Below are 24,485 nucleotides of genomic sequence, written 5' to 3'. Positions count from 1 at the left end.
AGGCCACAAAACGTTTCATGAATTATACTGAATGATGTTTCGTTTGATCAGTTTATTTCTGCTCCCAAAAATAGTTTAAGGCTATCCTTGACTAAATTAAAACATGAACGAACATGATGGACAAGGTTTATTGTTTACCTCCATTCACGTTATAATACATGTATGTGAACAACACATGCACTGACTTAGGCAGTAGAAATGTGAGGGGAGGGGTAATTTTTGTCTTGCGTTTTATACTTTGTTGGCAAAATTCATACACTATCAATTTAAACTGATATTGTAGATAACCTATGTTGTTGTTTTTCTCCACCAAGTAACTGCGTGGTGGTTGACACATGTGCATACACAAATATCTCATGTACATGCATGTAACTGCTACTTTGGATTATGATTGCCTTCTGGCATGGGTATAGTTTTAAACCAATTCAGGTACACACATACAATATTGACACGTGACCATGCAAACCACAAATCTGTTAATAATTTTGTATGAATTCTTTTGTTAATATTTTTTATGAGTTCTTTTGTTTTGTTTTACAGAAAATATTGCAATGTTGAATATCAGCAAGTGGTGAGCTTAGGACTATCTCGGCCGTTCAATCGCTGCCACTGACATCATGTTCGATGGCAGCAACACGAAGGACGTTTCCAAACCCTCATGTACAGTACAGTGGAAGGATTTTCGTATCCACCAACGGGTTAGGCAGCTTTGTTTTGGTTTATTTGTCTGCAGTCGTAACAATTTTCCTAGTTATAAAGATCCGGAGGGAGTGAGAAATAATTTTATAAGCATAATAATTTATGCATACATGTACATGTATATTATTTCTTTTTGTGTCTTTCAGAGGGGTGGGTGGTTCAAATTGATTAATTTAATTTGAACCACCCACCCCTCTGAAAGACACAAAATGTAAATTACTATGGCTTAGGTGTGTGGTTCAAATTGAATAATTTAGCACTTATGTGCAATAAACTTGCCCCCTGTTGTCAACAATATAGTTGGGTCATCTGGTGCAATCCCGTGACCGTGGAGAGCGAAGGTTTGTTTCTCAGTGGATTTGTCTTCTGTGAAGGATAATTAAGCAAATTAGCGGGGGTGTCCCTCGCGAAAGTGTGGGCGGAATCCGTGAGAGCCCGAAATCCAAAATGGCCGCCGTCGGCCATTTTGAAAATTACGTTTTCAATGGTTTGGCCTACAATACTGCTAAGTATATGATTTATGGGGTTTTTGGGGTCGAGGAATCCATTTTTGACGTCCATTTGATGATTTGACAAATTTTTTACCTTCAAATCCAAGATGGCCGTCGTTTTTCAGCTCAAAAAAATTAAAAAAATTAATTTGTCGTATCGTCTTCAGAATAGACTCCAATAAAAGCTATGATCATGTTAAGTTGAGTGATGGGCAGTAAAACTACAATTAAAAGCACACCGAGGTCATCTCAGAGGTCAAAAGGTCAGAAGAATTGAACCTTGTGAAGTCCTCCTTTGGTTACGATTCTAGCGCACTCCATAGTGTAATGTAGGGTGTTATTACTTATCATGCCCTAGATACCTCATTCTGGGACACATGATCACGTTTGTATATTTCAAGGGTTGTATTACATTGTAATTGATTAAAAATTGTATAACACATGTAATACAATGTTTATGTAGGACTGCTCTGCATAGACATAAACCTTAAACAAACAACAGTCTTTGTAACTTTCTAACTGCCATTGACTGCCTGCCCGACTCTGCAGGTATGTACTTTGCTCTGATTTTTATCATATAATTCTGTAATGTTATTAAGAGACCTATCTTATTTCTAAAGCTTGTGTTAATGGATCTTAATGTGATAACTTTAGGAAGTCTTAAGCAAGTTTATGAGTGATTTCGGGCCTTAGAAAAGTTGGAGTTTGTGCTGAGATTTTGAATTGATAGATAAAATGCATGTCCTAATCGTTGGTCTCTATTATCACAAGTATGTACGAGTATTAAAGTAATTACACTCCATAGTGTAATGTTAGATGTCATTACTTATCATGCCCTAGATTCCTTATTCTGGGACACCTGATCACATGTTTTTGTGTGTACATATATATTTTATTCCAGGTCTACATGTACACAGCTCTATATTTTTACAGCATCAACTGAAGATCAAGAATAAACAAATGCAGCATCAAAGACATCTGAAATAGATACAATGAGATAGTGGTATATTGAAAACCATTTACAAACATATGTAGAAGCTTCAAGTATAGATTGCCTTAAATACTGTTTGCTTGTTACCAGTAGTAAAAATGTCTTATGACTGTGTGCTTAAATGTGGAAAGCCGTGCAAGTTCTCTGACACTATTACCCAAGGTAAATGGGAGAGTTTACAATCCAAGTCCAAAAACTGGTCAGAACTTGACAAATTTGGTGATGTTTACGACAATACTTCATGGAAAAATGGACCAGCTTGCTATTACGTGCATAAAACATGCTATATCACAATCTCATCTTCAGTCCAGCTTGAAAAAGCCCAACAACGCAAACAAAAAGAAAGTGACAGTGCTCAGTGTTCCGGAAGGTGTGTTGATGAGCCAGAGGGACCTCCGCCACCAAAGTTCCTGCGTTCCTCAGTGGGTGGGCCTCTCCACGACAAAATGAAGTGTGTTTGGTGTATGCAGGGTAGGGACATGAAGCACCCAAATAGAGCGCGAAGTAAGCTGTTTAGACTGAACACACACTCAGCATGGCGCACCTTCAAACGCCACCCAGTCCTCATAGAAGATAGGGAGCTGAGAGATCGTCTCACACGGCTAGTTGAGTCAACGTCAGTGCTGTCAGATCCTTTCGCAAATGATATCATGTACCACCATGCCTGTTGGCTGAAGTACGTCAACCACACAAAGTTCAAGCCAGATGATGCAATGCATCTTCAGAACGTGTGTCTCTCAGAGGCGAGGGGTTTGTTCTTTAGACACGTGGATTCCATCATCTTCAGTGAGCATGAAATCCGTTCACTGCAGTCTCTCTTAGCAGACTACAAACGCATCATCGGTGACTATGGCTATCCAGTGGGCGATGTCAAATCGACATATCTCAAGGACTTGCTTATTAAGGAGTATCAAGAGACAATTGGCTTCAAAGACAGAAGTCAGATGAACAAGAGCGAGTGGGTCTATGATGTTCGCGGTGGAGGTGACTATATTGAGGCTGCCATGTCATCCCTTGGCATCAGCGATGAGCAGCTGCTCCAGAACCTGGCCCCGTGACTTTCTAAGAAGATAAAAGACACATCTACCATCCCCTGGCCACCTCGTGTAGATAATCTCGAAGAAGGTGAAGAGGTATGTGAGTTGCTGGTGCAGCTGTTGACCTGGCTAAAACAGCCCAAGAGAAAAACTGTCGATCACAGCCCTACTGCAATCAGCCTAGCCTCTATGATGACTTACTACATCACAGGAAGGCGCACTACCACTGTTATCAACATGGGTGTCATTGTCCATGGCATGACAAGAAGTAAAGATCTGATGGAAACTCTGCACAAGAGCGGTGTCTGCATCAGCTATGCGGACACGCTGCTCCTGTATGACCGCTGGGCTTTGACGGATGTTGAGGCATCAGCAGCCTGCCCGCAGGAGATCGCAGATGGCAAGCCAGCGATTGTTATTGTTGATAACGATGACTTCAAGGTCGATACCATGACTGGCAATGCAACAGGAGCTCATCGAACAAACGTTATGTTTGTGCAGCCACAGAGCTATGAAAAAAAACCTGATGAGGATCCTCCTGCAAAGCTCGTCAAGAAGGAAATCTCTGCACAGCTGAAGCAAAAGTGTGCCGAGCTGACGCAGGTCAAGCAATATAGATGCCCCCCTGGTAGCAAAAGTGAGCCACCAGCTCGTTCCAGGTTAGATCCACAAATAAATGGCATGGCTCCACAGCGTGCTCGCTCTGTGATACATGCACTGTCTCGTGCAGACACTAATGGTACAAGACCACCACCTGATGAGCAACAGGTTCCAGCATACAGTGGTGCCCAGTCCTGCCGCCATCCCCCGCCCAACAAGAGCAAGCCATACTACCACACGACCCACAATGAACCTCCAAGCAAATCAGTGTTGCATGACATTATGGTGAAACTAGTGGAGGCTATGCGGGAGAAAGATATTTCATTTTCCTTTCTCGTTGGCGACATGCCCACCTACAAGACGATTGTGCACCTCAATGCGGAGAATCCGGAATTGTTCAAGGACATCATCCCGATACTTGGTGCGTTCCACCAGCAGATGTCTTACATCTATGCTATCTATAAGAGATTCAAGGGGTCTGGCATGGCAGACACTCTGGTTTCAGCAGGGATAGTAGCGGAGGGGTCTGTTGACCAGGCACTACGAGGGAAGCACTACAGACGGGGCATTCGCTGCATTATGCTCTGGAGAGAGACTCTTATCCATGAACGTCTTAGAACAATTCTTGAGCACGGGGAACTATCAGAAGACATCAAGTTGAACCTTGACATTCTGCGCAACGCACTCACTGAGACACAAGAGGCTCTACATGAATCTCACATTTTTCTCCAGGATGACGATGACATCAAGGATCTGATTAACCAAGTTTACAAGAAACCTGGCACAGACATGGGAGACTTCTGGGTCTCGTTCATGGAAATGACGGACCCTCTAGTCCAAAATATTGATGCATGTCATGCACAAAACGCATCGGAGTACCTATCATCAACATACGAAATGTTGCCTGGGCTGATGGCATACGACAACCATGACTATGGGAGGTGGTTGCCAGATTATTGGGCGATGCTGTCTTCACTGTCAGATGAGCAAATGGCCTTCTTCAACAATCACTTCGCTCAGTCGACGACAGGACTACCCTACTCTTGCCAGCCAATGGACCTTTGGATAGAAACAACTATGAATCTTAACTCGAAGCTGAAACAAGGATGGCTTCAGCTTCTGCAGAATGAGAAGCAACTGTTCTCAACAACAAGGAATGCTAACAATGTCATGAGGGTGAATCGTAATCTCAAGTGTCTGCGTCGCCATAGGAAGCATGTTGAGTGCCAACCAGCAAGAATGAAAAAGGATGAACAGGCAGTTCAGGACCTGCAAGTGTGCATGACGGAGTTTGAAGCTGAGCCATTTGATGAATCCAAACCAACACTGAGGTCACTACAATCTGGCCTGGTCGCCCCACCAGAGCTTGTCCATGATCTCAAGACGACACTACCAGATGGTCAAACTCAGGCTGAAACCATCCTGCAAGAGCGAGTGTTTACCAAGACCAAGCCTCTCACCGCAACCATCCACAGGAATAAAAGACGGAATTTTGCAAGTGAGCAGATACGTGTCTCATCTGGTGCACCCATGAAAGTGGCCCAAATGGAGAGTTCCGGGCTGGCAGCCCTATTAGACCTTGCAGAGGGGTCAGGTATGATCCAACTTGAGTCAGCCCTTGAGGGGCGCGTGAATGAGGAGTGCCTATCATTGTACAACGTAGATGGGTCAATGCGCAAAACTAGTAAGAGCAAGTTGTTACAGCTGTTCAACCTAGACCCAGTTGCTAAGAAACCACGGGACCACGTCAGCCTTGTGGACATGGGGCTAATCTGGCGGTTAGCCACCCCCACACCCGAGGACCGTGAGGCTAGGAAGAGGGATGGCTCCGAGTACCGCTGGAGTGACTACTTGGCTAAGATTTGTGCCATCGTCATCTCACGCCACGCAGATGCACGCCTTATTATCCTCGTCAACGACAAGTATGACCTTCCCTTTAGCATCAAGGACGATGAGCACGATCGACGGGCAGCAAAACATCCACACATCCCAAATGTTTTTCCCAAGCCCAAAGACATATTCCCAGGAGCTGTTGAGTTCAACAAAGTAATGATCAATTCAGCAAACAAGGTCAGACTGCAGAAGCTTGTGGTGGAACAAATGAAATCACAAGTTGGTCGAGTGCGAGATGGCGTCATATACTGTGAGGGCGAGACGTCAACCAACCTGAGCACTGATTTGGCGAGCAGGGACTATGCATTCAAGCACCCAGAGGCAGATACAATGCTGCTCTCTGCCTATGCCAAGCTAAGGACCGTGACCCACACTGAATCAGTTGTACTAGACAGCGAGGACACAGACGTTTATGTCCAAGCAGCTTATGTCTCACATCAACTCCAAGGTGATCTGCTGATTAAACGCAAACATGAGTTAATCAATTGCCATGCCATGCTCTCAGAAGATGTTGCAAATATCATCATACCACTCCATGTCATCACTGGGAGTGACCATACATCAGGGTTCTATGGACACGGTAAAAAGCGATCGTTGCAGAAGGTTATCAATGATCCTGAGGCAAGGGAGCTCCTGGGACAAGTAGGTGAGAGTCTGGAGTTACGGGACGAAGTCAAAGCTGATATGAAAGCATTTGTCCTCTCCAAGGTATATGCCGAGAGTGCAGATGCTACTTGCGGGCAGGCCAGAGCTTCCAAGTGGCACAAGCTGAAGAAAAAGAGTACGGTCCTCCTCCCGCCTGATGATGACACGTTGAATCACCACTTGGAAAGGACGAACTTCATAACATACTGCCAGCTCCATTTCAACTTACTAGAGCATCCATCCCCCATTGGTCATGGTTGGGAAATCATGAATGGGAAGTGCCGACCAGTGCGCCACACCCTTCCACCCTTGCCCCACCGGCTCACACCTCGTGACTGTTTAGATGACAGCAGCGATGACAGTAGCGATGATGACAGTGAGTTTGGAGACTCAACAGATTCGGATGAGGATTGTTAGATTGCAAATTCAGGGTAAATACAGAATTTCCACAGATTAAATTAGACACCACCCAATTGAACGTTACGTTAGCCATGAATGGACAGGTGTTTAGAGTTAATACAACAAGCATGTCAGATGTCCTTGAGTACCGTAACCAGAGGACAATTTCCTGCTTTTATTGTAGACGTTGTACTTGAACAACCAGGTGACAATTAAAGTACTTTATGTTCAGTTTACTCAGTCATTTATTGCCTGAATAGATTAATTTTGTGATAGGAAAAAAGCCTGAGGACCAATAATTTACTACCAACCTAAACTTTGGTGTACCTGTACCGTAATCTTTCATTGGGTGGTGTCTGGTATTGACAAATTCCAATACATACATTTCACCAATTAGTTCGCTGGGTAAATTCCAGTACTTTTGTGACCATTGAGAGCCAATTTTCATAGGTTGAATCAACAAAAATCTGTAACTTTAACCTCTTGGATGACTATTGTGTAGTTTTACTGTCCATCACTCAACTTAACATGATTAGAGCTTTTATTGGAGTCTATTATGAAGACTATACGACAAATTAATTTTTTAAATTTTTTTGAGCTGAAAAACGAGGGCCATCTTGGATTTGAAGGTTAAAAATTTGTCAAATCATCAAATGGACGTCAAAAATGGATTCCTCGACCCCAAAAACCCCATAAATCATATACTTAGCAGTATTGTAGGCCAAACCATTGAAAACGTAATTTTCAAAATGGCCGACGGCGGCCATTTTGGATTTCGGGCTCTCACGGATTCCGCCCACACTTTCGCGAGGGACACCCCCGCTAATTTGCTTAATTATCCTTCACAGAAGACAAATCCACTGAGAAACAAACCTTCGCTCTCCACGGTCACGGGATTGCACCAGATGACCCAACTAATACACTATGATTAACATGGTAACAACATTCAACTTGATTAGCAGAAATATAAAAACAAAACAAAAAAACAGAAGCCTACATGTACACCTCCATAATAACGACAACACTAAAAATGTATGTATTTGCAAACGACAGTAGTTTATTTTTGAGTCTAAAATATCAAAATTGAAAAAAGATTGCCTAGTGATAGCGAAATCATCTGAACATTCCGTCTTCAAACAAAGTTAACTATACAACCCTGTCAACGCCCCTCCCCCTAATAAAAAAAACCTAAGACATGTTATGTACCTAGTTAGCTGTGGTTCTCTTTGTAAATTGTAAATTAAGTTGTACATTAAAAGAGTATAATAAAATCATTGTTTACAGACCATGTCATTCTGTTTTTAAACAAAGTTGATTGTACTACCCTGGTTACAAAACAAAAACAAAAATAACATAAATATAAAAAATAAAATAAAACACCCACATCATTTTTGGCTTTTGCGGGTCATGGGTGCATACTTGGTCTATACCAGGCATTCTACAATAGTAAGCGCAGAAATTTAGCCTTTCGATGTAAGCAGAGAACGGTGGTCATGGCGCAGAATTTGGTGGTGAACAGATCCATGAAATTGGGCACAGGTCATTCTTCCTTCAAACAAAGTTGATTCTACTACCATGGAACCCCCCCCCCCTATAAAAAAAAAAATAAATAAATAAATAAATGTGTACAGGCTAGGGCCCAATTTCCTGGATCTGCATACTGTAAACAAAGAATCTGCACTTGCGGAAGCAGGGAATTCTGTGCTTACATCAAGCGCGTTTCACAGGTTACCAGCGAATTTTGGCTTTTGCGGGTCATGGGTGCATACTTGGGATTATACCAGGCATTCTACGCTTACAAAGTGAGCGCAGAAATTTAGCCTTTGGACGTAAGCAGAGAACGGTAATCATAGCGCGGAATTTGGTGGTGAACAGATCCATGAAATTGGGCACAGGTCATTCTTTCTTCAAACAAAGTTGATTCTACTACCATGGAACCCCCCCCCCCCCTACCCAAAAAAAAAACCACCAAAAAATCTATGTGTATATACAGGCTAGGGCCCAATTTCATGGATCTGCATACTGTAAACAAAGAATCGGCACTTGCGGAAGCAGGGAATTCTGTGCTTACATCAAGCGCGTTTCACAGGTTACCAGCGAATTTTGGCTTTTGCGGGTCATGGGTGCATACTTGGGATTATACCAGGCATTCTACGCTTACAAAGTGAGCGCAGAAATTTAGCCTTTGGACGTAAGCAGAGAACGGTAATCATAGCGCGGAATTTGGTGGTGAACAGATCCATGAAACTGGGCACAGGTCATTGTTTCTTAAACAAAGTTGAACCCACTACCTTTGACCCACCCCCCCCCCCAAAAAAAAAAAAAAAAAAAAAAAAAGCTGCTCCATCCTTTTCCGGCTGGTGAAGGTTGATGTCAATGACACGGGGGTTACACATCAGCTGCGGATGGAGTTGTTTTCATGTTTTGTCACCCTGCTGACAATGAACAAGTGCATTGTGCATGCATTGTTTGCGTATCTGTTTATGAGAAATAAAAAACAAAACCAAATAATCATTATGTGGGATTTCTTGAAAATTTACAAGGCAGAAATACAATCTCGGAAGGTTTGACGTAACATCATGAACTGACAATCTCTCTTTGAGTTGGCGTAGTTTTGAAAAGAACCTTACAGGAGTTAACGCAAAACCAGAACAAAAGGAGTCCACATGCAACAAAACCAAGGGGGCAGGTTTTCTTTATGTCTGATAAAAACATGACCTCCAACCACCCCCTCCCCCAGATCTACACCTAGTACAAAACTGTTCAGGTACAGATCAGGGTGGGTGGGGGGGGGGGTTCTTGCGATTCAACACCCCATCCCCTCCCCCCCCCCCTCCACCTTGAACAGTTTTCAAAGGGGCAGCTGAAAAACTAAAAATGAAGAAATCATCTGATCCTCTGAAAATTTGCATGCATAGGCCTACTACTTACCTAAAGTGTTATTGAGAATCTTAGGTCTCCATTTCTAGTTCTGGCTAGCATGTCTCCGTCCTGCATTGTCTTCGTCCTGCATTCTCATTGTAGTGTAGAGCTGCGAGTTATTTCTATCAAAAAAATACAAAAACAAAAAATAAATAAAAAAACTAGTGCTGAAAAAGAACTGGCCTTATTTTACAAATGCAAATAAAAATATAGTAAACACTCCATGTAACTAACCGTGCCAAGCCAATAATAAACAACAGCTATAGGAAAACTTCACACTAAACTTCTCCGGAATTGGTAATTCCTGAATTAGGAAAAAAAATGACCATGGATGGGCAATTATATGGATGGGAGTTTGAACATATTTTTGAGCTGTGCCTTAAAAAAAAAACACGAACAATTCTTAGGCAGCTTTGGCAAAAACAATGTCCAGCAATCCAGCATAGACCAATATAAATACATGTCAGCAAGGCCAATAAACTGTTAACTGTAACAATCAACTTTTTAAATGGATTAATATAGTGTTCACACATGTTTGAGCATGAACTTGCCAGAAAGTGTAAACCAGGGCATAAACATGCCAAACGCACTGGGTGGCTACATGGATTCATCACTCAACAGAGTCAATACACTATGTAGCTATTTTATGGTAGTCAGATTCAGAGCATGCACATCGTGTCATTTGACAGCATGATGATTGTTCCTTGCATGAAAAGGGTAGAGATTGTTTACTATTTTTCTTATTATAATTACATGTACATGTATTGGGCCTGAATTAATAATGGAGATAGTTTCTCAGTAGTAGATTTTTAAAAATTATTAACAAGTACTTACCAGGCTTTTCTCCCTCTCTTTTCTGTAATGCCTTGATTCTTTTGCTGTTCCACGGCCACTTGTGACCAGGGCCACGGCAGTGGGACCCCCCCCCCCCCCCGACGTCGTAGCATGCACAAGCAGCACTGGCTGGGGCCTGGTGGTAGAAGATCCCCCTGAATTCTCTCGATGTTTCTTACACAAATTTTGAAACTTCTAGTGCATCCACAAACAACCAAATAGTCGGCAGTATTTATAGCTGATACACTAGAAACAAAAAGCTTCGTAGCACACACGCACGACTATAGTGTGGATGAAAACGCATACACAACACACGGAGTAACATGGCGTAATCTTTGTTTACTCTCGTTGCTTCATGGGTGTGACGTCACCATTTTTTGACCACGTTCATGACGTCCGCTGGTTTACAAATCCGCTTTGGTTTCAGTGTTGGTTTAATAGCCGGGAACCAGTACAGGGCGGGAAATTTCAAAATCGAAGAATCGAGGTCAAATGTTTTCGGTCAAATTGTAGCAAAATTATTTGGAGAAAAACATGACCACAACAATAAATTGATAGCTGAACACAACATAAACAAGTTCTGATAGTGATTTTAATGTAGGAGTACCATTATAGCTCATCTTTAACAAGTTTGCTCCTTCTGAACAGGTGTCTTAGCTACGCCTCTAAAGGAGAGATTTGGCGCCAGGACTGTGGTGACAGTGAGTGGATTAGTTGCTGGTATCTCCATGATAACTGCGTCATTCCTATCCAGTTTATACGTCATAACCTTCATCCTTACCGTAATTACAGGTAAGTAAAGGAATGAGTGATCACGAAAACAATTATATATAGTAGCGAAGTTTGGAGAAATTTCTTAAATACGAATACAAACAAACAAATCAATACCTCTAGACCTTTGGCAAAGTGCACCCTATGTTTGTTACGCATCTTTATGTTTGACACGGGACAATGTGAATGACGTCATCGGCCACAATAATTTTGAAGTCTTATACAGCGCACGTACCAAGATAAGGCGCTGAGTGTAATAAGGGAATCAATGTGTGTTGAATTTGAAAACCGATTCAACACACTTTGATTCCCGTTCATAAATACCTTTTCGGTCAAAAAATATCAACACTTTTTGGTCAAAAAGTAAACTAAATGCAACAGTTATAATTGTTCAATGATTTATTTCAACACAGCACCCCTCCAGCTATGAAATGGTAAGGCCCTAGCAGATAAACAACTCCTTATAAGGGAATGCTGTGCGCGTCGCGCGTATCGGGATGGCAGAACTATTTCAGCCGTCGCTCTCGACCAATATGAATGAACAAACTATCTTATAAGCACAGGTGCAAGCTCGCGTGTCACGCCCATATCAACACTTTTGACTGGTCATAATCAAAGGTTTAAACACACCCACGTGACGCGCTGTGCACCAATGGACCGATCCGACTTTCCACTAAGCTCCGCCCACCGCAAACTCGAGCAAGACACGTGTACGAAAACTCCCAATGACATTCTGCACGATTCTGCCAAATATACGCGCACGCATGACCGAGTTTGTCCGACCACAATCATTGCTGTGATTGGTCAAATGGGTGAACGCGCACAGTTTGATTGATAGGCCGGATCGGTCCATAGGAACAGCGAAACTGTCTGAGGTATTTATATATCAATCTTTCAATAGGTTTTTATGGTATACATTTTGAAACCCTAGAATGTAGTAACTTTTAAGGGTCTGCAAGGTGCTACGGCACATTCAGAACACCGGGGCGAACCCCTTCTCTGATCAATAAGTTCTTTTACATGCGTTACACCGCACATGGGACCAAGGGCTTTACGGCCCATCCCAAGGACGCCACAAGTGTCACGACTGTGGGATTCGAACCCACACTATGCTGATCAGAAACACCGGAGTTTAAATTCGGTGCTCGTATCCGCTCGGCCACGACACTTCCACGATATATGGGGCATAATTGTAATCATCTTTATTTCTCTATTCAAATCATAAGTTGTTTGTTAAAAATTGTGTCCTCTACATTTGCAGGGTCAGCCATTGGCATCTCCTACGTGATAACGCTGTGGCTGGCTGTTATTGTTTTGCCAAAGTCTACTCACAGAGATACATTCCAGCTGGGATTGTTTTAATCCATATCATTCTTGCTTGTCTTGTTTGTGTTCATTGCGATGGAAATGTTACATAATACACTATCTCGAAATGATTCACACTGGAAGACGCATCACATTTTGTTGTTGTATTGGTAATAGGGGGAACAATAGCTTCCATTGTAATCGGTCCATTGTTTCAAGCTGTGCAGGTTGTCAGCGCATACGTATGGATTGCTGGATCTCACTCGCAGTGTTTTATGCTGTCGATCCATGGTTGCACCATATTGCTGAAAACATGTGCATCGATACATTTTAAAAAGAAACTTTTTGAAAACTGGCGTTTTGGAGGTAAACAGTATTACATAGGCTGTCAGAATTTGATTTTGAGCAGCAAATTTTATGTTTAAACACTCTAGTAATTTGTTGCAACAAATTTCAAGGCTTCTTTTTAGCTAGTGCTTCCTGTGATTGGGCGCTGTACTACATACAGCTCAACCAAACTTGCTCCAAAACTGTCTTTGTGTGTGTTTTTTTTAGTCTACTTGAGGCTCTAGTTTTGTTAGTAAACACTGCATTAAGGCCCACTGACACTGCAGGATCTTTTTGAACTGAACATTTTAACAATTTGAAGGTGTTTTTAATAATCGTTTCTCTGAACCTATACCTGAAGTGGTCTTTAGTAACATTCATACTACTTCTTCCATCTTGGCCATGCTCGCTCAACTGTGCCAAGCAACAACAAAATACTCTACAAGGGACTACATGCTTCTTGAATGGTGATCTGCTAACTGAACAATGACTAGTAACAAGGGTCACATTGTGTTACTTCTGCTGCTTTCATGGAGTTTCTACAGCAGGACACAATGTACTGTATACTTGGTTCCTAGTTTTACTGCAGGTATACGTGAGCTTAAACATATACCTTTTAAATATGTAGGGCCAAGAGTTCAATATTACGACAACTCAACTTCAACATTTCAGTCATTGGTTTAATGTGGTGATATTGATCCTAAACCCAGGACCAACTACACAGGACTCGATTCGCCAGTATTCCAGTCGTTATCTTCACAGTGTTAGGGCCAAATGTGACAAGCTAAAAGTTCCACCACCAACTTGGAACATCATCAAAACTCTTGGACTTAACACCAAACCTGCTACTCGTCGAGGACACCGTGGTGGGTTGAAGACACATCGAAATGCTGTCAACCTCCAACATCCAATTATCCACAATAACAATAATGTCAACAATGAGAAGATTGATGTTTTAATACGCCCACGTCTACCTGCAGCACCAAGTTTTCAAGAAAAATCAGCCATAAGACTCCAATCAAGATGTCTAACAAAGGTAACAATCACGACGACTGCTCGTCCCAAGAAAACATATTGCTAACCTACACTGTTCCTGCTAAACTCTAGATCAATAGTCAACAAATTTGATGAAATAACTATGGTAGCCAATGCCAACAATGCTCATACCATAGCTATTACTGAAACTTGGTTACACCCTGATTCGCCTCCCGACCAGTTTGCCATTCCTGGATTTTCTGCTAACTTCAAATCAAGAAGCAACCGCCAGGGTGGTGGAGTGGCTTTTTATGCTAGGCACTTTTTGAAAGCGAGGGAACTACCAATACACGTTCCTGATAACATTGAAGCTCTTTGGATCCACATGAGACCCCCTAGACTACCACGTCAAATGTCATCTCTTATTACGTGTGTTGTCTACTTCCCACCAAGGAGTCCTCATGCCCAAGACTATATAGATCATCTCATTGCAAGCATTGATTCTCTTCAAGTACAGTATCCGGGTGCTGGAATTTCTTTGATTGGAGATTTTAATGACTTGGATATCCAAGGATTTTTACAGGATGAGCGTTTTACTCAAGTTGTCTTGCAGCCGACTAGAGGTCTTAACATTTTAGATAAGATTATCACAAATTATTCTTATCTTTATTTTCAGACTGAAATTTTATGTCCAGTGGCTAGAAGCGACCATAATTGTGTACTTTGGGTGCCTAAAGACAAAGTTGTAAAAACTAACCAAGTTAGTCGCAAGAAGACTGTACGCCCATTGACAGACAGTGGCCTCAGGTCATTCGGTTCATGGCTCACTAGCCATACCTGGGAAGAAATCTTGCAAATCGATGATCCATCTCAAAAGTGTGATCTACTATGCAAAACAATCCAACAGCACCTTCGTGTCCACTTACCTACTCGCAATATTCGTTTCCACGCGACCGACAAGCCATGGATCACGGCCGAAATTAAAGCGGTTATAAAACAACGACAACAGGCTTGGCATCAAAACAACCGGCCCTTATGGAGTCATGTGAAGACTAGAGTCATGCATGCTATCTCTAATGGGAGACTTTGGAACGCTAGGTGGCAGAAGACTTACCAGGTAAAATTGTTTACGAAAAATTCTGAGCCTGCGCACATTACCGAAAACTATGAATTTCAACAGGTAAGTATGCTGCCACCACGCGTCCGGAAAGTGTTCTATAGACCTTTCTTTTGCAACGTCACAGCTCGAGTTTTTGCAAACCCAGATTGGAAAACTATGGAAAGCCGTAATTGCAAATCAAGAAAAAATAGCAATTTTTTGGTAACAATGCAACCCGATTTGTTGATTTTGTTTAAACAACTAGTTATAAGATATATTTTGTTCAATTGAAAGTTTGCAGAAAGTGTTGAATTTTGTTAAAACATCTGTTAATACGATTGAATGTTTTACTAACATTCGGCCGACCATGCCAACCAAGGCGGTTTGTTTATCAACAAAAGAAAGTTCTATAAGTAAAGCCAAATAAAAATTCATGCAAAGGTGTAGTTTTTAGTTTTTATTTTAGTTAGTGACACATCGACTATCATAATGTGCTTACTAGTGCACGTCTTTCCCGGCGGGCCTGTGAGTGACCAGCCGTCGATTTCAACAAACTCTTCCTAACTTAGGATTAATCTTAGGACTTAGGACATGTTGAGTCCCGTATCCAAATACGTAGAAGCATTGAACCCATCCTAAGTTAGGACGGGTTACTCGTCCTAATTCGAGTTAGGACTAATCCTAGAGTTTCGTGAAATCGGCCGCAGGGCTCTTAGCCTAGAAAGCCTTTAACCCATCCTAAGTTAGGACGGGTTACTCGTCCTAATTCGAGTTAGGACTAATCCTAGAGTTTCGTGAAATCGGCCGCAGGGCTCTTTACCTAGAAAGCCTTTAACCCATCCTAAGTTAGGACGGGTTACCCGTCCTAATTCGAGTTAGGACTAATCCTAGAGTTTCGTGAAATCGGCTGCAGAAAAGGGACAAATTTGATTTGCTAGACCTCTTTACTTTCTCCGTTTGTTTTTGTTCGTTTTCTTATATTAAGTTGTTAACATATTTTCGTGTGCACATGTTTAATTCGCCCTCTGGCGGCGAACACGTTTTCAATTGAAAGAACACCATCTAAAAAATAAAAATAAAATAAAAATAAAAGCTTTCCTATTGTTACCCCTTAACTATTATGGGTATAAACTTGCGTGACGTCGTTGCCAGTATGTAAGTCATTGTATTTTCTGCCTTAAATAGTTCACATATAATTGTTGGTATTAATGAGCTTATTGTCCGTAGCCGTCGTTAAAGTCCGCACAAAGAACGTTGTCAGAATAGTCACATGCAAAGTAGTCGGGGTTAAAGGTCAAACCATCCGTACATGACTCATGGATAAGATCCCCCAGAATGCATCGGTAATACTTCGTGCAGTCACTGTGGTCAGCAAAGTATTGACCATCACCAGCGTCAGCGCAATTTACTTCGGTTGTAAGAGATGCCGAGTAGTGACTTGATGTTAATGATGTGCTTTTGGTGACCGGCTCACCTGAAATATTTAAGATATTGGATTAAACACATGGGAAAAGTGTCTTCAATTTTAATGCAAATAATTGTATAAAAATGTTGACGAACAGAAACAAACAGAGATAGGGAAGGTAAAAAAAAAAAAAAAAAAAAAATGTCACTCACACCAGAGTTTAAAGGAGTTGAAATGTTTTACAAAAAACATGAATCTATCAACTTTGAAATTCGGTTCATTCTAAGTTGCATAGAATGAGATGTTGGGTTAATGCTGTGGTACAAAGCTTGTGAGCAACGAGTATAAAGGGAATCAGCACAGTTGATACAATTATGTTCTGCCTAAAATAAATTTGACCCGATCTGTGAAAATGAGTCACATAAAGGCAGTTTCAAGAATTGTGTTTTATGCGTGGCTGGAAAGAACACACCAGCAGCAGTAATTTGGTATGTGTCTAAGCTTTGGGGTGTATCACGTTACTGAGTTACTCCCGTTTAAAATTAGCCACTACACTATTTTTTGTGAAAAAACGAATTACAAGTAAAATGATATTTTAAACTACCATTGTGTGCAAAAGGATATAAATTAGACATAAGTATGATTGTTGTATTCATAGCTTTATTGCCTAAAAGTAAGTGTTCTACAAGTTAACCATGCAACTAAAGATGTTAAAAAGAAAATATATATATATATACATATTTTTCGTTTTTAAATACATTTTCCACATTAAACTGTCCATAACTTAATACTGCAGTTGGCGACATCTGACTCATTTTCACAGAGTGGGTCACAAAATTGCAAGCTCTTTTGGACGGATTCAATATACCAGGTGGATGTTATGTTTAACTCTCCTAAAGATTTTGACTGAAAAGCAATTTATCTGATTAAAAATACGAACGAAATAATCAGCAGTGAAATTAAATCTAAAATGTTAGTGAGTTTGTTGCTGTTGACATCGTACCTGAGCAGTTGAGCAAATTGTGAACCTCATCTGCAGTTGACATCGGGATATCAAAGTAGATGACTTTGAAGTTGCGGCAAGGAGTACGTGTGTTCATACCACCCATTCGAATCTCAGTACACCTACAGGGATCTTCCACTGGGACGACCCATCGGTATATATTGCCTGCACTCGGATCATGTTCCTGACTAATGGAACAAACCATTGCTGCACGATACAGATATAAAAATAAATGAGAATAATACAAATACAAGTTCTCATTATTAAACATAAATTAATCTTCAGAATGTCACCTTTTGGCCGGAGTTGAATACGCATGTAAGACGCACGTGGCGTGTCATGGTCTAGGGGTTTATAAAGGCACCTGATCCAAATGATTTTGTTTCCAATCAGCAGAGTATAAATTCGAGTCAAAGTAGTGTCGTCTAGTCCTTAAGTGGGACACTTAAAGGCAGTGGACACTATTGGTAATTGTCAAAAACTAGCCTTCACAGTTGGCGTATCTCAACATATGCATTAAATAACAAACCTGTGAAAATTTGAGCTTAATCGGTCATCGAACTTGCGAGATAATAATGAAAGAAAAAAAACACCATTGCCACACGAAGTTGTGTGCGTTTAATTGGTTGACTTCGATACCTCAAGCTCGAAATCTGAGGTCTCGAAAACTATGGCACTTCAGAGGGAGCCGTTTCTCACAATGTTTTATACCATCAAACTCTCCCCATGACTCGTCACCAAGAAAGATTTTATGCTAATAATTATTTTGAGTAATTACCAGTTGTGTCTACTGCCTTTAAACAGTGATGCTTTGCCCTTCGGATGGCACTTCAAAGCCGCTGGTCACGTGTGTTGTAAAACAAAAACAATACAAAAGAAAACTTAAAAGAACGAAGTGCACCTTTCAAACCGATATGTGGTTCGGCCTGGTATTACTAGTTTGATTTTATATTAAATTGAAATCGCTTACCGTCACATTGGCACAGGAACAAAATACTGGCGGCAAACATAAACGCCAGGCTGATCATCATATCTGTAAATAAGAATCGTTGTTTAAAAAGGTATAATACTTTTTCCTAACACAAAACACAATGTCCACAGATTAACATTAAACTTACACAGTTTGTAGATTATGATAGTAGAAAGCTTCCCCTGAAATGTTATATACTGAGTTGCTGTATTTTTTGGGGGGAAATGAGTAACTTTTTGTCTCAGTTTTAGAATGTAAACAACGTATTTACCAGTTATGCTATGGTTTTGGTATAATATCATAACTGGTTAAGGGGATTTTACATGCTAAAATGATTTTGGTCTCATGAGACTAAAATTATTTTGTGACTTGTTTTACTTATTTCTCAAAACTACACAACCTTATAGTAAGTAATATTTGAAGGGAGTATTTCCACTATCATTATCTTCAAACCTTGTAAGTTAAATGTAAATTTTTGGACATTTTGAAAAAGTACCCGAATCCTTAAACTGTAGGTCTATCCTTGTGCTCTTGGCAGCTGAATACACTATGCGTATGTTTCCTGTAGATACGACTGTAAATCGTTGATGCTGTGTACAATGATATAAAGACATCAAAACAGGTAACGAAGCTGTTGTAAAAGCACATACGAGTCTAAAATTGTTACTTGTATTCTAAAAAAGAAAATACCAGGACACGAACAATTTAATTACGGTGATTTGTACACCTTGTTTGTAACAATCGGTCGAGTATTGTCGTCGCGGTTTGTGCTTACAGGTGAAAAGTGCCCATTTCCATTGTTGCAGTAACTCCTATTTACAAGAGCAGCTTTTGAAAATTCCCGCTTTTAGCTTAACGCTGAATCAGAGGAGAGATCAACCATGTCAATAGGAGTTACTGCAACAATGGAAATGGGCACTTTTCACCTGTAAGCACATATCGCGACACAATACCTGACCGACACAATACTTGACCGAGTGTAACAAACAAGGTGTCAAAATCACCGTAATAAAATTGTCCGTCTCCTTGCATTTTCATTTTTAGAATACGAGTAAAAAATTTAAAACGATAGGTGCTTTTACAACAGCTGCGTTACTTCGTTTGTTGTCTTTAGTAAGTGTACCTGTCAAAGTAACGAGGAAGTATGGAAAGGTAAACCGAATTAAAGGATCCGGGTACTTTTTCAAAATGTCCAAAGATTTACATTAAACTTACAGGGTTGGAGATATTGATAGTGAAAAGCTTCCTAGCTCAGGTTGTGCATTTTTTTTTTTTTAAATAAGTAAGACGAAAATTATTTTATTATGTAAAACCCCATTATCAGATATGATATTATACCAAAACCATAGCATATCTGGTAAATACATTTTTACATGCTAAAACTGAGACGAAAATTGTTTGTCTCACTTATTTCTCAAAAACTGCAGCACCTCAGTCATAAGTAACACTTCAGGGGAAGCTTTCTACTATCATAATATTCAAACTGTGTAAGTTTAATGTAAATCTGTGGAAATGTTTTGTTAGGAAAAAGTACATAGACCATTTAATGAAAGTATTTCGTTTCGTCGAAAAAACAAGTATATCCCCTCAACAAGTTTTTGTTTATAATCAAAATCACTACCTCTACTTTGGCGTTATACAAAGATGACCTACCTTCCTATAAGAAACTACCGGAATATTAATGTAAATTCCCTCAACTGGTGAGTCAACCACAAGCTTGACATAGCAGTGTAACTCGATGGTATAATTAAATGATGTAACTCAGTGGTGTATTCCAATGAGTTAACTCAGTAGTGTAATTCAACCTGGTAACTCAAATGTGTAACTCATTGGTTTGACTCAAATGTGTAGCTCAGTTTTGTAACTCAGTGGTATTACTCATTTGTGGAACTCAATGCTTAAGTTCAATGGTGTAACTCAATGGTGTGAATCAATGGTGTTACTTAATGGTGTTACTCAATGGTAAAACTCAATGGTGTATAACTCAACGGTGTCACTCAGTGGTGTAACTCAAGTGTGTCACTCAAAGGTGAAGCTCATCGGTGTGTCTCTCAATGGTGTCTTTAAGAGGTGTAACTCAATGATATAACTGAATAGCGTAACTCACTGGTGTAACTCATTAGTTTAACTCAATGGTGTCACTCAACTGTGTATCTCAATGGTGTAACTCAATGGTGCACGGGACGTAACCATTAAATCATAAACTCACTTCCAAACTCAAACACAGTAAAATAACCTCAAAGAGATTGTGTGTTGTATCGTAACTGTCTAGCCTGCACAATGGCGTACTGCGTTGTGTCATCTCAAACGTATACCCGTAGAGTAAGGGACTTAAATTTGTCCAGGGACTGTTAATATCGAATATAATTACTTGCGGTAGCATAAAAGGCTGACACTAACAAGATCAATACCTTGATCAATACCTTGAAATATCTATATTTCTATCTAGCCCATGTCGCTCCACTGCAGAAGGAAGGCTCTTCATCACCATTTTACCTTGAAAGTCTAATCAAACCTCATATGAAGAATGATTAAGTGATCATGGACGTCCACTTAAAGGGTTTGAAGATTATGATAGTAGAAAGCTTCCCTGAAAATATTACGTGCTGAGGTGCTGTAGTTTTTGGGAAATGAGTAAAACAATGTCATGAAAATAGTTTTCGTCTCATGATACGAAAATTATTTTAATCGTTTACAAACAAATTTTCCTGACATTGTTTTACTCATTTCTCAAAAACTACAGCACCTCAGTAAGTAATATTTGAAGGGAAGCTTTCCACTATCATTATCTTCAAACAATGTACGTTTAGTGTTAATATATGGACATTTTGAAAAAGTACCCAGATCCTTTAACATTGGTTTGGTCTAGGCATATTTAAAGGGTGTACTTTTCCCTAACAAAAAACACAATGTCCACAGATTTAAATTAAACTTACACAGTTTGAAGATTATGATAGAAGAAAGCTTCCCTTGAAATTTTACTTACCGAGGTGCTTTAGTATTTGAACAAAAGTAGTAATTTTCATCTCAATTTTAGCATTTAAAAACATATTAACCGGTTATGCTATGGTTTTGGTATAATATCATAACTGGTTAAGGGGATTTTACATGCTCAAATAATTTTGGTCTCATGAGACCAAAATGATTTTGTGACTTGTTTTACTAATTTCTAGAAAAACTACACAACCTTAGTTAGTAAAATTCGAAGGGAAGCTTTCAACTATCATTTTCTTCAAACCCTGCAAATTTAATGTAATTCTGTGGACGGGATTCAGCAGTAGACTTGGCCCCTGTCTTTATCCGCAGGTCCCTACTGACAGATCCATTGATTCCATTGGATACAATTATTTAGATAAACGTGTCACAATATGCCAAAACAGCACACTGCTGCCGCGTCCGCAATAGACTTTGACTGCGTGTCTCTAAGTGAGATGAATGAGGTCAAAGGTAAAAATACACGCCGGTTTTTGAGGCAGGTCTCTGGCATGACTCACGAGCCTCGAAGTGTGACGTCAGATGTTCAGGCTAATTCTTAACCGTAAGCTGTCAATGTGATAATCTGGAACGCTAGGTGGCAGCAGACTTACTATGAAAAATGTCCATTGTCTACGTAGTTCTGAGTACGCACCCATTACCAAGAACAATAAATTGTATCTGGTAAGTATGCTGCCGGCCACCAAGCGTCCCGAAATTCCCATTTTGGACACGACATAAGATTAGGGCTGTCGTGCAATAAAAAACAATTGCATGAGACAATCTTAATCACCTTACACTATGGAATCGATGGACTAATTACTTTATTTCCCATATCCCGCGACCATGGGAAGGCTTTGGTTTAGGCCTTTTCATCTCTGCAATACGCAACACGTCACCTCACGTCGTTTGAGCACACCGTTACCAGTGCATATCATACAGAGGCGAATTAAATTGGTAGAACGCATGACAAAGGGAAGATTTTTTGCTCGACCATGAAATGGCTTTTGTTAAATAGGCCTGATTATAATTGTAATATGCAACACGTCACAGTATGCCATGCATTGAGAAGATCTTACCGAAGGGAGAATAGGACAAACGAATACAAAATAATTTGGAATCGATTGGATAATTACGTTGTTTTCCCCGGTCCCCGTATTGATCCACCTAGTTAAACAACAACAAATCTCTCCATGGCAAAGTCAAATCTGTTTGTGACCGTGAAATTGCTTTGGTATCAGCCTTTTTCACCTTTGCAATATGCATCACGTCACCGTAACCAGACCAGGTCGTACCGAGGCGAAATAAAATTGGTAAAACGCTTTCACAAAAGGATAGATTTGTTCGTGACCATGAATTGGCTTTTGTTTAATAGGCCTTTTTATAATTATAATATGCAACACGTCACAGTACGCCATTGAACAACGATTACAACGCTTGCTGACATCAACAAAGCGACAGGCATTTTATCTGCTCTCCACAGGCTAGCTACTTCTGATTCAAACTTAAAGGTAGGTCGAGTTTTTAGTGGTTCTTATTTAAGGCAGTGGACACTATTGGTAATTACTCAAAATAATTATTAGCATAAAACATTTCTTGGTGACGAGTAATGGGGAGAGGTTGATGGTATAAAACATTGTGAGAAACGGCTCCCTCTGAAGTGCAACAGTTTTCGAGAAAGAAGTAATTAGTCGGAACAGCTATTGTTTTCGTCGAGATTTTTATTATTATTATTATTATTATTATTATTATTATTAGCTGTTCCGAAGTAGTGGTCGGAACAGCTATTGAAATCGTCAAGATTTTTATTTGTTATTATTATTATTAGCTGTTCCGAACTTTCAGTCGGAACAGCTATTGTTCTTATCAAGATTTTTATTTGTTTTTATTATTATTATTATTCTTTCCTTCTCTCAAAAAGCCATTGGATTAGTACACGCATTTTGTCAATTCGAAAAATCATACTTGGCTTAGTATAAAAGAGTCAGACCATATATCATATTAAAGCTAAGGTCTTGAAGTTGTAGTTAAATGTAATTTGCATAAATTAAATAATTAATTAACTAAGTTATAACGACATGAATATTTAATTAGCCAATCTTTAGATTGCCATATCTCACAAACTATACGTCCGATCGCATTTTTTTTTTCAATTTTGTGCTTTGTGGGTACTGTATAACTATTCCATGGCCTTAAAATCCGGACGACGTCACCATGACGTCATGTATTGCACGTTTTGTGTCTCTGCACAAACACAATGGCTTTTCAAATGTCAAAATTTAAATGGTCAAAAACTTAATAACTTCAAAATTATTTATCTGTTTGTTTCCTGAATTTGATATTTTGTGTCAAAAAATACACTGATTCTAAAAATAATGGTTTCCGTTCATTAAAACCAATCAAGGGACGTCTATCATTAACGAATAAATTAAAATCTTGCCGTCATTGGTACAACGTAGTACTTCTGGATGTAGTCACTAAACTGCGTGCAGTCGCTTTCATGTGGCTGTACACTGTCTCTATGGGTGGTTGCAATACAGAGTGGACCTGTTTGCATTGAGGACTTACTTGAGGGGAGTCTACCACGCTGTCCTGATGTTGGCATCGATGTATTTTTTTTCCTAACCGTGTTCTGGACATACTCCATTGGATTTGTACACAACCAATAGGCAGACATTGGAATCCTACGATGGTTCAGGGTTTTCGTTAAAACGATGTACGTTCTAATAGGTTTTTTTTAAAAGGCATTGGATTGGGGTAAGTTACACACCATCGTGTACCTTATGAAATTTGTTAGTATGAAAAACACAATTTTAAAACTGTGACGTCATCACGTGATAATTTATGGTAATTAGAAGCTTTAATGAGTTTTTCTTTGCAGCACTATATCTCAAGAAGTGAACGGCCGAATTCAAAGTTGTTTTTAGTAATAGACTCCTTAGGCATGATAGATTTGCATTGGGTAACCGTGACCCCGATTTGACCTCTACATCCGGGTCAACCGGAAGTGAGACCATATTTCAAGAGTTACACAACCGATTTAATTTTTTTCTTCAGTTATAGACTCCTTAGGCATTAAATTTTGTTGGGGAAAATCCGTGACCCCATTTTGACCTCTTCTTCCGGGTCAACCGGAAGTAGGACCA

At 40.1% G+C, this 24,485-nt stretch overlaps 2 protein-coding genes across 2 annotated transcripts in view; both read right to left on the bottom strand.

Moving 5' to 3' along the window:
* The window catches only part of LOC139943208 (uncharacterized), a 154,182-nt gene that overhangs the window by 65,241 nt on the left and 64,456 nt on the right, over positions 1–24,485 (bottom strand). The window lies entirely within an intron of this gene.
* On the bottom strand, positions 16,203–18,427 carry LOC139942856 (uncharacterized). Its single transcript, XM_071939648.1, has 3 exons — positions 18,367–18,427; positions 17,397–17,603; positions 16,203–16,462 (listed from the first exon to the last, which is right to left on the bottom strand). The coding sequence occupies exons 1-3, from the start codon at positions 18,425–18,427 to the stop codon at positions 16,203–16,205; spliced, it is 528 nt and encodes a 175-aa protein (XP_071795749.1).

This window comes from Asterias amurensis, chromosome 10 (genome assembly GCF_032118995.1).
Source record: "Asterias amurensis chromosome 10, ASM3211899v1".
Classification (NCBI taxonomy): domain Eukaryota; kingdom Metazoa; phylum Echinodermata; class Asteroidea; order Forcipulatida; family Asteriidae; genus Asterias; species Asterias amurensis.
Note: the sequence above shows the minus strand (reverse complement) of the source record. Positions and strands in the feature narration are given on the sequence as shown.